This window comes from Cervus elaphus, chromosome 24 (genome assembly GCF_910594005.1).
Source record: "Cervus elaphus chromosome 24, mCerEla1.1, whole genome shotgun sequence".
Lineage (NCBI taxonomy): Eukaryota > Metazoa > Chordata > Mammalia > Artiodactyla > Cervidae > Cervus > Cervus elaphus.
In genome coordinates this window covers 56,429,948-56,448,045 of record NC_057838.1, presented here as the reverse complement: position 1 = coordinate 56,448,045, position 18,098 = coordinate 56,429,948, and the positions used below count along the sequence as shown (strand labels likewise).

Sequence of the window (18,098 nt, the reverse complement as noted above, 5' to 3'; positions counted from 1 at the left end):
TCTGGAGGCTATCTTTTATAAAAAATAAAAATATAGCATTCACAAGGCAGATGAACTGGTGCTGTGTTTCTAGCACGACACGTTAGCATGTGTGTCTCAGTGATGAAACAAGACTGTTATCTCAGCAGATGCTTGTGTGACCCACTCCCCCAGTTTGGGTCCAAATCCTTTTTTCCATTGCTATAGTGTTCTCTGTTCCTGTTTCTCTGGGGGACAGTCCAGGGTGGTCTCTAGTACCAATAAAACCTTACACTCATTCCCCAAGGCAGAAGGTCAAGGAGCAAAGGGCAGGGATCAAGAATGAGAATGAACTAGCAGGATGCCAGGTACACTGGTGTAGGTGAATGTGGGAAAGTGGTGATGGTTGTGAGGGATGATAACTGACTAAATAAAACCAAATCAAACCAAAACCAGACATTCAAGATGATGACATAAAATCAATCTCACTTTTCACTTTGCTGATCTCCAAACTGAGAACCCTTTTTGAGAGTTAATGACATAAACCGGTGCGTTTCTGCACTTAGCTTCACAAACTAAGATGTCCTGTGTGAACACCCTTTCTAGGGTTGAGGTCTCTGAGGGCAAATGTTTCCCAGGACAAGGGCAGGGCCAAGTTGGGGGTGAGGATCGCTCTGATTGGAGCTACCTTACTACACAGCTCCAGCGGGTATGTCTTATCTTGTGAACTATATAAATAGCACCCTCTGGAATTGTACCACTTACTAGTAAAATTCTTGGAGACTTGGAATCAACTTCTCCTACGGGATGCTAGCAACATGAGGTAAAAAGGAAGCAGCGTTATCTGAAAAAATTTTAGGAGTTCAATAAGCACCCCTTCCTCTAATAAATAGTGAAACCCCTCCTCACACAGGTAATTCAAATAATCTCACGCCTCACTATTTAGAAATATATAACAAAGGCATTCAGATGATTTCATTCCATTATCTATAACCACCTCTCTTAGAAATTTACTGTATAAGTTACTCAACTTTTTAAAAAGGTCACAGTATGATAAAAGAGGAAACACTATTAATATTGACTATGATATCCTGCTAATTTGCATTTAATTTCATAATTTCCATAAAATTTACCTTCAAGAATTTTAATGATAAACATGTAAACAGTTTTTGCATTTGGCGAGTGAAGGTGAATATCACTGAAAACTGCAGGAGAACTGTGTTTTTGTCAATCCATCTCTTCACTTCTTTACTTAGGTAAGCGAGAAAATAGAGTCCAAATCAAATAAACCAGACTCCTTGACTTCACTGGCTAAAATGCAAGCAAAACTGATCTCTTCATGTAGTTTTACCCCACTTTTAATTTGCATCACTAAGGGATTTTCTAGGACAGTGCTCAGCAAACTCACAGCTTCTCTGATTGCCAAGCTCATGGAAACAAAGTGCTTTCTCTAAAAACTCTGAAAACAACATTCCAAAGTAACCCACCATTAGATACTGTGCCAGCAATAGACTACATATCTATGAAAAAGAAAGCAGAGGAGGAAAGAAAATGCATAACATAAACAAGAACAGACAAAACCTTAAAGAGGAAGGAGAAAGGAAAACATTTAGATTCCTTGAGTGATGGAAATAAATACCAAAGCTATTAGTTTCAGTTCAAAGAACATATCACTTTATGCTGTTTATTATTTCTTGAGGGTTATTTATTTTATCTTAAAATATCCAAAGGGTAAAAGGGGTCTTAGAGGTAAGCAGCAGTGAAACTGACCTGGTCAGGAGAGGGCCTGTGATTGGAGTGCTGCGACCTCCCGGGAGAGCGGTGGTGGTGGTGGTGGTGGTGGTGGTGGAAGTGGTGGTGGTCCTCCTCATAGCTGTCCGCCATCAGCTTCATCCTGTTCTGGGTCTGCACGGGACAAACCAGGGGAGGTTCCGTCAGGGGCGAGAAGGCCGGCCAGAGGAGGTCAGGGCATCAGCACAACACCTGCAGGGCTCCCATCATCCTTCTTTTAGGGACAGAGATTTTCACTTTTAGTTCAGTGGAAACCTAACGAAGAATGCACCATTCCATTTGCTTTGGTGACAGAGGTTCTGTCACATCACTGAATCCACTATGTTGTCAGATAGGCATTCATAGACATAAGCGTACTTCCCCCACGTGATTTAAAAGGCAATAAATGGACACATTCTAAAGTGCTTTGTGTTATCAAGCGATCACACAGATTCATGGTAAGCTTACTGCCAACCATCACATCCTACGCTCTAGAGCATGCAAGAGAAGGAAGCCCTGGATGAAAAGATGGGAAAGACCTGGATGGAGAGAACTACAGACAACAGTCGTCCTGCAAGACAAGGCAGAGAAACCCACTAAAAGGCTGCCAACCGCAAAAACACTGATGGGGCTGGGTTGTCGCTAGGATGACTTCTAGGGCAATGGCTCTCTGTGGACATTTTAACGAATACCGTTCTTTAGGGAAATGAATGCAAAGAAAGCAAAGCTGATGGAGAAGAGTTAACCACTCTAATTTTACTCCTTGCTATGTTTGTCACACGAGGCAACTAAGTGTCAGAGTTAAACTCCAAGGGCTACAGAACTATATGGTTTTATTATGCAGGGCAAGAAAGAGACCAATGATCAATTGAGCTAACAAGAGTCACAGAATCCACAAAACTGCCTGAAGTCCGTAGAGAAAGGCAGATAAAAATATCCAGCTCAGAAAGCCGGGGAATGCAGAGACTCCAAGTGTGGGCTTGGAGATGAGGCCATCTGGGTTCAACCACCTCTTCACTGGCTACATGGTCTTTTGAGAGTTAACTATTTCTATGCCCCAATTTCCTCAACTTTCAAATGGGAGTAATAGAACCCCTCCCCTGGGGTTGTTGTGAGGAAAAAGTATTGTGAAGAGAGTAGATTTCAAGTCAGTCCAGGATCTGGTACATAATGGGCTTGAAATAAAAGTCATGCTACTATTACTACTGTCATTGTTTACTGGAAGACACTTCTCCTTCTGAATACATGTTGTTTCCTCTGTCTGTGACAGCTGCCCCAGCCACCTTTCCCTGCCTCTAGTTTCTGTGTCAGGCTAATGCACAGCCTTTTCCTGACCCCACCCTTGAGACGAGGTGACATGTACCTCCTGCTTACCACACTTCTCTAACCACAGATTCATCCGTCCATTTGTCAGTAAACTTGAGGCTGCTTCTTTCATCAATCTCTCTCCAGCATCTAACACAGGGCCAAGTAGATACAGATAACATTATACATGTTGCTGTAACAACTGACTCAAAGAAAGAAGAGGCCATAATTTTGAGGGCCACTGTCATTCTAGAGGTGAGCAACCCAATTGTCTTCAGCCAGGGAAGGTCACTAAGAATTGAGGACACCTCATGAGTTGCCAATAACAACCCCACTGGTGGCTCATGACAATGAGCCAACAACACTTTAAGAGAGCTGAAAGTCAGAGTCTGGCAGAGCATCCAGACAGTTGGAATTTTAGTATGTAACATAAACAATACTCGGATAACAATTCTAAACCTAGCAGTCTATTCTTGTAGTGTTCTTCATGTATGATCTAATTTATCCTCAAAACTTTCCTGGGGGGAATTATTACTATCCTCATTTATAGCTGGAAAATCAAGGCATAGATTTTCAGTCTCTATCTTGACATAGAAAATGGAGATATTCTGGACCTTCCAATTCTCAACCTTGAGGCCTTTCTCTTTGTCATGTTGCTAGCAAAAAAAGGCAAACAGCTGAATAGGTAGAAATAGCTTTCTCATAAATGTGAAATGACTTCACATTCCAATTCTGCAGGACAGAGGATGTCTCATGACTTACCCACTCCAGTTTTTAAAATGTGTACAATATTTGAAAGGCCCCAGAGTGGACATTTAAAAAAAAAAAAAAAGCACGTATATGGATAAAGACAATAAAAATAGAGGGAAAGAGCCACCTAAAAAAAAAAATCCCAGGCAACCTCTGGCAGCTGATAGCATTTCCAGCCTTCACGTGTCCACTTAAAGTGTCAGAAGACCCAACGGACACGTTATATGTTGTGAGAAAGAGCAGCTCAGTAGAGCTGTTGCCGACCAAATGCTGAGATTCCCCTACCGGCCTGTACTCGTGCATGAGATTGTGAAATGCCGTGTTCACACCTAAAATTCCAGTATCGTCAGGAGCCCGCAGTTTTGAACTCACGATCTAATAAATCTGGAATTGTTTCTTCTAAAAGAATTCTGAAAGTCTGAAGGGAGTTGTAAGATCTGCTATGGTCAAGAAGAAAGGGACTCACACAAGAATGAGTGATGAAGCCTAAATGAACAAATAATAACCTTGCTATTGTAAACATCATAATGTCCTTATCCTTTGGGGAAGCTCCTGTGATTTTATGAGATTATTTTCTTACCAGTGACAAGCTTAAAGTTCCCTACCTTTGAACTGTATCCCATAAAAGAATGTACAAGCTAAACAAGATGCTATACGCGGTCCTAAATGTGTCTGCTGAAATGAGGTGTTGGAGAATAGGCATGTCATGGGATAAAGACTGTAAATGAATGATGTCATCTTTCCAATTTGGTGCTGAAATATAAATAAACCACGTTGTTCATGTGAATACCAGATCTGGGGGAAATGTACACACAGCAATTGCGAGCGGAAGAGGCTTCTTTTGATTAGTCTGGGCTGCAAGAGAAGAGTGTGAAATGGAGATGAAAAATGAGAGTTTAGCCTGATACTTTAGACCATTTTTATTTATCTAGCTTGTAGCATATCCCCTAAACTGTGACCGATTGCTTACAGGCTGGCTTCTAGTTTTCCCTTCCGTAAAAATGTTTGACTGATTCTGCTCACTTAATTATCAAATTAGAAATGGAGCTCTTAATTTTTTTTTCAATCTACACTACCTATCCTTATCTCCACTCAATTATATTGGTTTCCTAACATGCCAAGAATGGTCTATAAGGATAGGAAGCTATGAATAACACTCCCTAAAGTGGATGGAAGAAAAATTGCAGAAAAATTTTAAGGATTGGAACAAGGATAATACTTGCTTAAATAATTTCAAACATGTTCATTAGGTGACTCCATGTGTAATGGTTCATATCTCTGTAGCCATCAGATATACAAGGTGCCCACCACAAAGCCTTAGACAGCACATCTTCTGGACAATCAAAAGTGAAATCCCAGGAAAGCTAATACAGAGTTGGAGCGAGACAGCTTTCCACAGCACTGCTCTTGGGAACTTATGGCCTCATTTAGTAATTCACGAAAGCCCGTTTTTATTTCCTTTTCAGAGTTTACCAAACTGCTGACCTGACATGTTCACCTTTGGCTGTGTTATATTCGTTTTATTATATTATGTCATGACTGCTGAGACAAATCTAATCAGATTTCATTTTCTACTTCCTCTCTCTTCCAGACGCCACCTTATTTCTCTGGGGCAATAGGTTCCTAACAGCTTTCCTGCTGCACTCTTGCCTCCGGTCGAACACGATCTGTAGTCAGAGTGACATCAGACCTCTGTTACTATCTGGCTTCAGATTCCCAGAGACTCCACACTGTCCCCAGGAAAGAGCCCCATCTCCTGCCCAGCTTATGAAACTCTCGTGAGGTAACTGCTGTTCACCTCCCAGAATCCCACCTTTCCCTCCCCGGCCCTGCGACATGCTGTCCTCTGCCCCGTCATGCCTTTTATTCTCTTCTTCTACCTCGGTTATACCCATTAGTTCTTCTAGTCTTAGCTTTGACATCATCACCTCCAGAACCACCTTCCTTAAGTCCACCTCGGAAGGGATTAAGTGCCCTTCTACTGCCTTCCCCAGAATTCTACTACTTCCATCACAGCACTTATCTCTATGAATGGTAAATAACTGCATTCTTTCTTGGCTTTCTCTGCCACTAGGTTGAAATTCTCTTGAGGGAAAGTGCTAGGTGCGAATTACCCTTGGATTCATCACCTAGCACAGTCTGATATATAAAAAGTAAAAGTATGTTGAATAAATGTGATAAGCGTATGAAGGAATGAACGGAAAGGATACTGGCTATTTGGAAAAGATAAAAAGAAAAAATACAGAATTAGCATCTATGATGAATCAGTTGAATATGTAACTCTCATGTGATAGTTTAACCTTCCCCATCATGCCTTTGTTTTCGGTTGTTATTATTCTTGGACGTTGAGAGAGCAGGATAAACGTATAGTTCTGGAACTGTTACAAAACTCAAGTTGTTCTTGTTTGAGAAATATTTTGTTCTTGAATAAAATGGACCTACTGAAATACTTCATGTCTTTGGGTAGTTACATCATTAAGAATAAAAAGAGTGGGGGTGTCATGAGGTTAATTTCCTTACTATATTCTAGCCTTTGGAAGAGCAGGAATCTTTAGAATACTTTCATTAGCACCAAAAGTCAACCATGGAAAACTGGAACTGTATCTATTAACTAAAGTCCTTGATGAACACCATCTGTGAAAAGGTGCCATAGACCCCACCACTCTTGACATTTCTGAAGAGTTTATCCAAGGAGCTCTTGAAACAAAATGAAAATCCTTGATTGACTAGTAATAGACTCAATAGCTTAATAGCAATATGTAGCTATAAAAGTGTAATATTAAAACTGCCTTTAAAAATATTTTAGCAAGGTGGCAATAACGAACTATGCTTTGATCAGTCATCTGGATCAACTTAACAATAAAACCTTCATGAATATGGTTTAAATAAGAAAAAAATATATAACAAATTTGTTGCTATGGGATTTGGAGATAATACCATACTAGCAATTATACTCTCTCCTCTCAGGTTTTCTTTTCTGCCTCTTTCCTGCCAGGGAAATCCGAAATAGCCCAGAACTCTTCAATAGGCCTTCTTTCTGTGAAATCAGAACAAGGTCAATAGTTCCTGTCTCTGAGTTAAAGATGAAGAAACTAGACAACAACTGAGCAGTGAGAAGGGACGGGATTTCCAGAACATCCACAGGCCCACAGAGCAGTGAATCGTGAGTGAGTGGGGGCTGGGTTCCAATGCTTGGGTCACTCTTGCAGGACAGAAGGAAGGAGGGGGATGAAGAAGCTACTGGGGAGTATTTAGCATTAGGGAACCTTATGGGAGTAAGTGAGAATCACTGATGGAATGCCTTCTACTGTGGACACTGCACAGAAATTCATTCAACACTCATCAAACTCCTGCAACCACAAGACTAGAACAATTACATGTCAGGCTAAGTGTCTGGGTAGAACACATTCACTGCATCCTCTGAGATAGCTATTCTTATGAGCCATCTTTTACAGACAAGGAAACCAAGCCCATGATTGCTTAGCTAGTGAGTACAGAAGCAGGACTTTAAACCAGGTTTCTGACTCCAGAGTCCTATAGTTGTTTATGAATGGTAAGGTCCCAGGCCAGATGCATGCAACAAAGCAAAGATAAATATATGAGGAATTACAGGATGGACTGTAACACAGTATAAGAAGAAAAACAAGGAGAAAGGCTTGGTTTACTTGAGTATCTGGAGGCAGGAGAAATCCATTCTAGCTAAGGGCTAGATATCAGATAAGGCTCCATGGGTCAGATGACCTGTGAGCTAAGATGTGAGAGTTGGTGTGGACACAGCTACAAGGAAGAGTGAACTGGGGAGATTCTCACCCAGAATGATAAACTCACCCTCTAATCATCATGAGAGGAAAAACAGGCCAATGAGGGGAACTGGAACTCAAAACATGGTATGTACATCAACATGACCAATTAAAAAATAAATTAAGAAATAAAATTAAATAATAAACACACTAAAAATAAATTTTTAAAAAACCATGACGTCTGTGCATGTGTTGTTTTTTTCTTTCCTTTATTGGATGTGAGGAGAGTAGGAAAAATATTTGAGATGGTAATCGCTATCTTACTTCTCAGAAGAACTTATCAACTTGGGGTTTTGGAAGGAATTTTAGAAGAGTCATAGCCATATGCTCACACACATCAAATCATGCCATCTTTGGGAAACTGGGCTAGGCTCTGGACATCTACGTATTTATAAATATCTACACAAACTACTGCTGCAGCATCAGTCCTGCCTTGAAAACTGGTCTGATCTCCTCCTGCTTGTTTAGCTCATCAGTCCTGCCATCCATCCATAGCCAAACAGGACACATGAGACTCTTCCTCCCGGCCTTGCTGAAGCTGCTTCCCTCAGCTCTTATTTATAGACAGAAAATTAGTAGTCACCATGGACAGTTTGGCTGCTATTTTTGTACCTAGTCATTGAGTGCCCTTATTTTATTTTATTTTTAATTGTTATAGGGAAGTCAGTGCCCCTCCCATATCCTCTCGTCCCGCCCCGGAGGTCACGTGCAGACGGAATGGTCAGTCCTGGATGTGCTGCTGTCATCCCACCTCAAGCCCCTGCACTTCTCCTTGCCTGAGGTCTTCCCCTGGTCACCCGTGCAGGTCTGGCCAGGGAACAGGGCAGACAAAAGTTCATGCCCTTAGAAAAAAAAAACCCAGTCTATGAGGGAGTGAGGTGACTGATAACCAGCGTTCTAGTCCCTTAGTGGAGGCAAGAGAGGAAAGAACGCCTTTCGCATGAATGAAACGCCACATGAACAGATGCTAGTCTACTCTTCTTATTTCTTATTGTACTTTTTTGGGTAGTTTTTCTTTTCTTTTTGTCTTCTAAAAGCAAGGGAGGGAGATTATTCTAATCAACTGCATCCTGCTGCCACTTTAGGAACCTGAATTCCTAAATGGCATAAACCTGAATTCCCAAAAGGGTTCTGAACAGAGAGTATAGCTGAGACCATTATCACCTCTGTTCTGCTACCAGCCAATGCAGACCATGGGGCCAGAGACAAAGTTCTATGTACTTTGCTAATGATATAAAGATCCTTAATAGTAGCAGAAAGAAGACTGGCACTGCGAGACAGAGCCTCCTGTGAATACCAAGAATAATAACAGGCTTTCCTAGCTCTTCCTATATGCCAACCACAGCACTTTGCTGTTGCCATCTCTTCTCATCAGTCCCAGCAAAGCTTTCTCATGTAGGCTGGGGGTGGAGAAAGGCATATTCAAAATCTTTAATGGTGGCGAGCACAGGGGATGAAGCCCCTAAAAACCAAGAGGGAATCCTCATTATCATCCCTGATAGAGGCAGTGATTATCCCCACTTTACAGATAAAGAAACTGAGGCTTTTCAGTATGATAGCTCTGTTTGCCTTCTTTGCAACAATATTGTGAGTTGAGATTGTGGGATAAGTTTGCGAAAAATACCTTTGGAGTGTATGGGTAAAGAAGGAAAGTAAAATACATAATGGCACTGGTAGTGTTTATGAGAAAGATAGAGAAACTTACCCAAGATCATACAACTGATAGATTTGGGTGTATGATTCCACAGCTTCCTAAGTACCCACTCTACCATCCTGCTCAGATTCAGAGAGACTGATCCCTTCAGTAGACTGAGCTGGAAATGGGCTCTTGACTCTCTGGACAGTGACCCCAATTAGAGCTGATGAGAGAAGGAGCTCACTTTTTATTTTAAAGCTCTCTGTGAAAAGGATGAAACTCAGACACATTATAAAAATCTTGATCGAGCCCCATGTTGCTGACCAAGTCCTAACAGAAATTAAAAAATCATTATCCACAGGCTGCACTAATTTTTAACGCTTTAACCAACAGGATGGTTTCAAACCTAGGCTAAAAGTCAGCCACTGAAGACAACCAAGAAATTTCTAACATTCTGAGCACTGCTGGAAATGGTAGGGGTCTGGGAAAAGGGGAAGGCCCTAGAAGTTTCCACCACGAAGTTACTTAGTTAAGCTCAGGTCTGTTTAATTAAGTAGTGGACAGCACATGCTATACTTAGCTTTTAAACACTTGTAAAGTCCTCTTCACTCATTTATCTTACTTGTCACTGACAAGCTCTTCAAGGACTGTAACAGTATGCAGAGCATGAAGAGCCTGGGTAAACAATGCATATTTTATGTGGAGTCTAAACTGTTTCAACTCAGAGAGTCAATAGTCTCTGGAAAAAAAAAAAAACCCAGACTTCTACTAACTAATGACATATTCTGTGTATGGCCTATTAGAGTTTCTTTAGAAAGTAAGCTTGAAAATCAAATTTCAATTTTTTAACTAAAAAGAAGAGAGGCTGGGAAGAAAGCAAGGAAGGGTGAAAGGGAGGAAAGAAGGAAGGAAAAAAAAAGAAAAGAGGAAAAAGAAAACGAGAAAGCTGTTTGTAGGCATTAGAACTCAGACTCTAAAATTGTGCTGACAAGGGAGGTCAAGGTCTTCATTCAGTTCATACATCCAATAAAGATTCATTATCACTGGCCTGGGTAGAATCGTCTCTTCAAGTAAAGAACTTTGGAAACTAACTTGCGGTATGGCCAAACAGAACTAGTCAACAGACTGTAAACTGACAGTTCAACGACCACGCTGAGAAAAATGTGAAGGTTGAGTAACCCCGCAGCACCTCAGGAGAGGACGGAGAGCCTTCCACACAAAGGGCTGAGAGGAGACGTGCCCCCACAAACCTGGAGATATGCAAGATGAACCACAGGGAGTATGTGGGGTTCTTCATAGTTATGTGTGCTTAGTCACTCTGTCGTGTCCAACTCTTTGTGACCCCATGGACCACAGCCCTCCAGGCTCCTGGGTCCCTGGGGATTCTCCAGGCAAGAATACTGGAATGGGTTGCCAAGCCTTCCTCCAGGGGATCTTCCCAACCCAGGGATTGAACCTCGGTCTCCCACGTTGCAGGTGGATTCTTTACTGACTGAGCCACTAGGGAAGTCCAAGAATACTGAAGTGGGTAGCCTATTATCCCTTTTCTAGGTTATCTTCCTGACTCAGGAATTGAACGAGGGTTTCCCTGATAGGTCAGTTGGTAAAAAATCCACCTGCAATGCAGGAGACCCTGGAGAATTCTATGAACTGTATAGTCCATGGGGTCACAAAGAGTCGGACACCACTAAGTGATTTTCACTTTCACTTTCACTCTGGTATTGCAGGCAGATTCAACACCAGCTGAGCTACCAGGGAAGCCTTTTTCATAGTTAAGGGTTTGCTATAAAATGTGTTTGAATAAATTAGGTGGTGCTAGTGGTAAAGAACCTGCCCACCAATGTAGGAGATATAATAGATGCAGATTTGATCCCTGAGTCGGGAAGATCCCCTGAAGGAGGGCATGGCAATCCACTCCAGTATTCTTGCCTGGAGAATCCCATGGACAGAGGAGCCTGGCGGGCTACAGTCCATAGGGTCATGCAGAGTCGGACACAACTGAAGTGACTGAGCACGCATGCGTGGTAGCAATCTTATCCAACAGGGAATTCACAGAAATTATGTCAGAGAACATGGAAAACCTTATGAAGGTGGTTTTCAAAATGAGAGAAGCTTGAGACACCCTCACCAGAAGGAAAGAGCAAAGCAACTGAGAATGAGTTGGGTTTTAGAGGTCAGAGACTAGAAATTTGGAGCAGACCAGACAGAGAAAATGCATCCAGAAGAACTGTGAGAGGACAGAAGGACATTTCTCCTACAGGGTCTTTTGAGCTCACCGCAGAAATGGGGGCAAATGCAATCTGGGCCGAATCTCAGTGCTGAGGCTGAGTGGAAGGGCACAAACCCAAGACCTCCTCTGCACCTCACCCCTTTCAAAACAAAACAAATGACAACAAAGCAGGGAGAGAAGGGAGGGTGTGAGCAATGCAAAACATGTGGTGGGGCTGCTGGCCGGTGCTGAACACAGAGAGAACCCCAGGGAGAGGGGTGGTGAGCAGGCGAGGAGAGGTTTGGCAGGGCGGAGGGGGTCTGGCAGCCGGAGAGTGAGAAGAAGACGGAGGGAGAGACAGCTAGGGCTTTGGACAGAGAACAAACCCCTCTCCCCAGCTGGTCTCACACTTGGGTAAGACAACTGGGGAAAATGTAAACACGCTCATTAGTAGTTTTTCAATCAGTTGAAAAACAAATGGGAAGGCAGAAATGGCAATGGTGTCCCAAATACCAAATCTATGAAACATTCCCTCCGGAGTTTATCTTCTCATTTGCCTTGCTTGCTGTGCAGTCTCCCTTGTGTTTGGATTTCAGTATGCTTACTAGCTTTATATGGGGTACTCTGAACTGACCCTAACTAGGACCAATTTAGTTCCACAGAGAAGGAGAGTCTGAGTTGCATCTTCCTCTCTGGATACAAGGTCTCCATGGAGCCTCCCAGAGACACATGAATAACAGGCATGTCGTTGACAGGTCCCCTCACACTCTGCTCCAGGCTGATATTCCCCCAGCATACAAGAATGAAAACTAAACTACAACCACCACCTCTTCTGTGAAACTTTATCCCCAAAGGAGAGGCAAAATACAACTTTTGGGCTTGGGGATCTAAAGAAAGCCAGTTTCAAGAAAGGATGAAATTGCACTCCAGTTTCATCTGGAAATGCCCAAGGTGTTGACTCATGTTGTTTTTTGTTGTGTTTGTTTGTTTTCTCCATCACATCAAATTAAATTCATCCGAAGAATATATTTTGAAAACCAATTTCTCTTAGTCATCTGTTTAACGTAGACTCCAAAAAACCTGATCTTCTATGACCCTGGAGTTGAAATAGCCTAAGTACAAAATATCCAAAAGCATTTCAGCTTGAATCTAAACGAAAGCAGATATTAAATTACATAACTAATGTTTCTTCAAAGCACTGAGTGGATGTCTGTAACCGGAAAGTTGCGATTCCAGCAGCTATCTTGCATCTCTTTCCGATGAATGAGCACTTGCCAGAATAATCCTGATTCATGTAATGTTAGTGCTAGGCCATACCTTAAATCAGTGACTCCAAGTTCACTGTTTTACAGAAGAGGAGAATGAGGCTCCAGGAGGTTGAACATTAGTCAATCACAAACCCAGAGAAAGCCCCAGAATTCTTGACTGCTGGGCCAAGGCCCTTTTCCTGCCCCTGGCTGCCTTCCCATTTGATTTGCATGTGTAGACAAGTCCACCATGTCCATGACCAGTAATACCACAGGCCCATCTCATGTCTTTCGTTTTGCATTCCAAAGTACTATGGTATTAATTTCCATCTTGCAGTCTGAACAGCATCAAACACCTAATCATTTTGGTCTCAGTGCCTACAGATAGGTTAAGGAATTTTCCATCTTCTTTGAGAGTACAACTACTTTCTAGAAGAACCACTATTTTAGCTTTCTAATTTATTTTTTATAACATCTATAAATTTTCTATTATAGGAATCAAACATCTAGATATGAAAAATTAAATAGTGTAAAAGAGTTTATTTAAAAAATTCTCCCTTCCCCTATCCTAATATCTACCCCTACTATTAAGGATTTTTGCCAGTCTTTCAAGAAACTTTTATGCATAATGTAAGAAAGGAAACACGTACACTCCCTTTAAAAATGAAATGCCCAAGACGTCTTGGCCATCTTTTCATGTCAAGATCATGTAGAAATACCTCATTTTTAATGGTTACATATTCCATTCTATGCATGTACTTCTCTTTACTAGTCCTCTACTGATGTGCTAAAACAGAGGGCAGAAATCTCTGTTTATTTTGTTCAAAGCTTTATCCCAAGCACTTAAAGCATTGCTGGGCGCATAGTGAGCACCAGCAAATAACTGTTGAATGAGTGGTTAACATTTGGGTCATTTCTGGCTTTTCATTATTCCAACAACGCTTCAAAGAATATTTTTTCCAAAGGAACACCTTTGCCTGTCCTCATGTGCTTGTTCTCAACAAGGATGGATGCTGAAACATGTAATAGATGTTTTTATAATGTACAAAGAAAAGAGAGATTCAGTAGAGATCCCTAGAATAAAGTAGTATACATATTTTAAACTTTGAAAGATATTACCAAATTTCCCTTCAAAAATTTTGGTCAACTTCCAGTCTGTACCTCTTTGCCTATATTGTGCCAACATGAAATCTCATCAAACTCTTTAATCTTCAAAAATCTAACACATGAAAAACTGTTATCTCCTTCATATTTCCCTAATTATAATTTGAGGCTGAGCATCTTTTCATTGAGGGCTTCCCAAGTGGCACACTGGTACAAGAATCTGCCCTGCCAATGCAGGAGATGCAAGAGATGTGGGTCCCATCTGTGGGCTGGGAAGAGCCCCTGGAGGAGGAAATGGCAAACCATGTCTAGTAATTTTGCCTGGAAAATTCCAAGGACAGAGGAGTCTGGCAAGCTATGGTCTATGGGGTTGCAAAGAGTCAGAAGCAACTGAGAGACTGAGCACACACACACTCACACACACCCGAAGCTCCTCTAAGACAATGGTGCCCTGAACAGAGTCTGAATTCAAGGCATCACATGTGTCCTTGCACGTGTGTGTGTGTGTGTGTGCGCTCAGCTGCTCAATCATGCGTCTGACTCTGCGACCCCATGGACTATAACCCACCAGACTCCTCTGTCCATAGGATTTTCCAGGAAAGAATAGTGGAATAGGTTGCCATTTCTTCCTTCAGATTTTCCCAACCCAGGGATTGAACCTATGGCTCCTGTGTCTCCTGCATTGGCAGGCAGGTTTTTTTAATCACTGAGCCACTTCAGAAGCTAATATATATGTATACACACACACATATATACATACACATACATACATACATATATGTGTAAATAAAATACACACACTCACACACATGCTTGAGTTTGTCATGCTGAATGATCAGCTAAAGTCCTGCCTTTATAGTAACTTTCCAAAAAAATAATGTGAGTATAGCAATACCTAATCTTAGTGAACAAATAAAAATTAGAGATTGTCGACTTTATTCCAAGTTGCATAAACTACTGACTGCATAATTTGTTCTGGAATCTGGGTGTGGATCAATGTCAAACTTACAGTAGTTCATAAACACATTTTTCTCTTCAGCATTTAGCGGTAATGTTTTAGAGGTGGGTAAAATTTAGAAAAGCTTAAGAAGAGGGAAAGTTAATTTCTATATTCCTTAGATACTTTCATACACTACTGGAAAGATTGTAAACTGGTATAAACTTTCCTGAGGGCAACTTGGCATTATGTTTTAAAATTCAAAATATGTACACCCTGGGGTCCAAAAATCTTTTGAAAAGAAAGTTGGACAGAAATATAGGAATGGAAAGGGTAAAAGGATATTCACTGGGATGTTGATCACAGGAGCAATTAACAAAATACCTGTGTATCAACAAATTACTGAATATTCATTGTGCATATAATAGAATACTTATTAGCAATTCAAGAGTCATATATGCTTATATTCATCAGAAGGAAAGAGTATCATAACATATATTTGAATGGATGGTGAAGCAGGTGCTAAAACATGCTGATATATGTGTGCGTGTATATGGATATACACATACATACATGCGTCTGTGAGAAAAGTGCAAAAAGATGAGCACAAAACACTGCTAGATGCTTGGATTTCAGGTAGGTGACATCCTCCTTTATTTCTTTCTATTATTATTTGAATGTTTAATAAATGACAGGAAATAATAAATAAAAGAAAAAGAAAGCTTTCTATGCTACATATACACACATAAATGCTGATATATAGGTTGTTTCTCAGATTACAGGGGAATGGTACTGAAATAATTTTAGTACAGGCAAAGAAATTCCTGAGACTGACCTTGGAGAACTTAAGACTCCTGCTGGCTTCTATTTGGGAGAACTTCAAAAAACAGTCCAGGAGTTAACACAGCCCTGCCGGTTGGCCACAGCTCCCCTCTGTTCAACCCGATACTCTAAAATTCCAATCACTCTTAACCAATCTCTCACTAGTCTAGCAAACTAGTACAGCAAACTTGGAGAGACAGTGAGCAAACCTGGCCCCTGTCAAATACTTAAGAATGCATGTCCTTCACAATTGCAATGAATGTCCCTGCCACAGCTACATAATGCAGCTGGATGGAAAAGGAAGGGCTCTCAAGTCCCCCTCTGACTCAGGACCAACACACTATGGCCAAGTTCAAATCCTCCCCCAGGAGCCTTAGGGCCCTCAGCTGGATCAAGTCCGTGTCCATCTGAGTTTCACATCATGGGCCAAAGATTGGGAGGATCTCTTTGCTGTGTCTTTTCAAGTTGAAAGAATTAATAGTTCGGCTCGGAGTTTACGAACTATCTTGTAATAACACGGCACTGCAGTAATGTACAGGCTAAAGTCACGCAAAAAATATTTGTCTCATTCCCAAACACTGAACTTGATAATTATATAGGAGCTTGGATATTAAGGACCCAGACATAAAGGAGTGGGTTAAAAAGCATAATTACGGCTCAGAAATAGCATGTGCCAGAGGACATTTCAGGCCAGGTTCTACTCAATCAACAACAACAAAAAACAGCACGCAAAATCAAACGGTAGGCTGCTTCTCTCTCTCTCTCTCCTCCCTCCTCTCCATCCATCCCCCTCCCTCTCTTCTTTTCCCTCCTATTTAGGGAAATAAATTATGAAAAGAATCATGCCCCATAACGATAATTTAGAAACAAACTTGAGATGAAAACTGGTAATAAAATAAGGTCCTTAGTTCTGGAATATTAGGATTAACAGCCCAAAGATCTTCTCTCAGGTCCTGAAACTTTACAGGGCACTATTTGACATCTATACTTCAGAGGAAAGACCCAAATTTCCATGCCTCATAGGCTGTATAATTGAAGTACGCTATTATTTTATCCTTAATATGGTAAGGGTGAGGACGCATTGATGAAAGACTCAAATCATTACTGACCAATGACTCTTAAGTGTGCAGACAACAAGACCATGGCCTGGGAGGTGCCCAGGGTTCATCACAAACAGGGCAAGATCTCATGGGCAAGAGTGACCCAGCAGTCTCATCTCAGAAGCCATTTTATCATTAATAAAAAACACTGGTTTCAAACTTGCTTCGTGTTGACAGTTCTCATATTTTACTCTCCCTGCAGAATACACAGTAGTTCCCTACCATCCTGTGCATCAGATAAAAACAGTTCACTTGCTGGGCAGGGCCAGCCTCTCCCTTTCCTCCTGAGCAAGTGACCAGCTTCCTACCGAGAACTCTCCCCAAGGATGCTCTGTCTCTAATCCCATGTCCACATGGATTCATCTCTACCCTGGTGCTTCCCTTGCCAGGAGCAACTCCTCCCCATAAAACCAGATCTTCTATCCTCCATCACAGCCAGGCTCAAAAGTACCCCATTAATACAGCTCCCACAACTGGAAGTATCCTGCAGAGTAAAGAAAACTAGAAGTGGAGTTAGACGGCTTGGGTCACATGGTCAAATTTAAGTCACTTGATCGCTGTTCAACTACCAGCAGTTATTCGACTTCCCCGATTCTGTGCAAATGGCATCATCAGGCTGGGCGGCTGGATATCAAGAAAGGTGCTCTAGGTGCTTGAGTTCAGCCTGTGGCTCCTGATTCCTTTTTACAGCCCTGGAATGTCTGGAACCAGGCTCAGACTCTCTCTGTGCTCAGTAAACCCTGCTGACCAACTGTCTTGCTTATCACTGTGTTCCCTGTGCTGACGGCTTGTGTCCACTCCCACCCTCACTCCGGCACCAGCCCCTCGTTCCACCTCCTCTGGTCACAACTGCAGCCAAAAGCCATCCCAGACCTTATCATTCAGTTAATGCTTACAGTACCCGAATTTGTAAGGTTATCTATATATATACAGAGAGCAAGTGTTTGGTGACCCAAGGATTCCCACCTTCAGGGGGTGAGGGTTGCTGATTTCCTTTAGTAGCTCAGTGTGTCCCAACTGCTAACCTGTCAGTTAGATCCCATCAGCTTTTGGTGTCGCTCCTCTGGGATTCTGATGTGTAGGTCACTGGGCTGGCCCTCCAGTTGGTATTTGGTGAAGGTGAGGAAGAATCTCAAAAGTTCATGTCAAAGACAGCTGGGTTTAGAAACTGCTGCTGCAATTAATATAACTATTTTAAACTTTAAGACACACATAAATTGCTTTTGAGAATTAAGCCTAAGACAGCCAGAAACATTACAGAGAACCAGAAATTCCTTTAATTTTCCACTCTGATTTGTGATCTTCCTTATCTATGAGACTACAGGACACAGCATTAAGACTTGTGGAAGTTCCAAGCTGGGAATAACTTCGAAAATACACTTTTCACTGTATGTTCTCGGTATGCTACTGCTGAAGAATAATCGGGAAAGAATCCTTTCTTCCTCTTTTCCAGGTTTTCT

At 41.7% G+C, this 18,098-nt stretch overlaps 1 protein-coding gene across 1 annotated transcript in view; it reads right to left on the bottom strand.

Moving 5' to 3' along the window:
* ERC2 (ELKS/RAB6-interacting/CAST family member 2) overlaps positions 1-18,098 on the bottom strand; it is a 981,757-nt gene that overhangs the window by 194,388 nt on the left and 769,271 nt on the right. Inside the window, exon 20 of the mRNA XM_043885488.1 lies at positions 1,729-1,863. Coding sequence (XP_043741423.1) covers positions 1,729-1,863 — 135 coding nt within the window. The remainder of the gene's footprint in view (positions 1-1,728; positions 1,864-18,098) is intronic.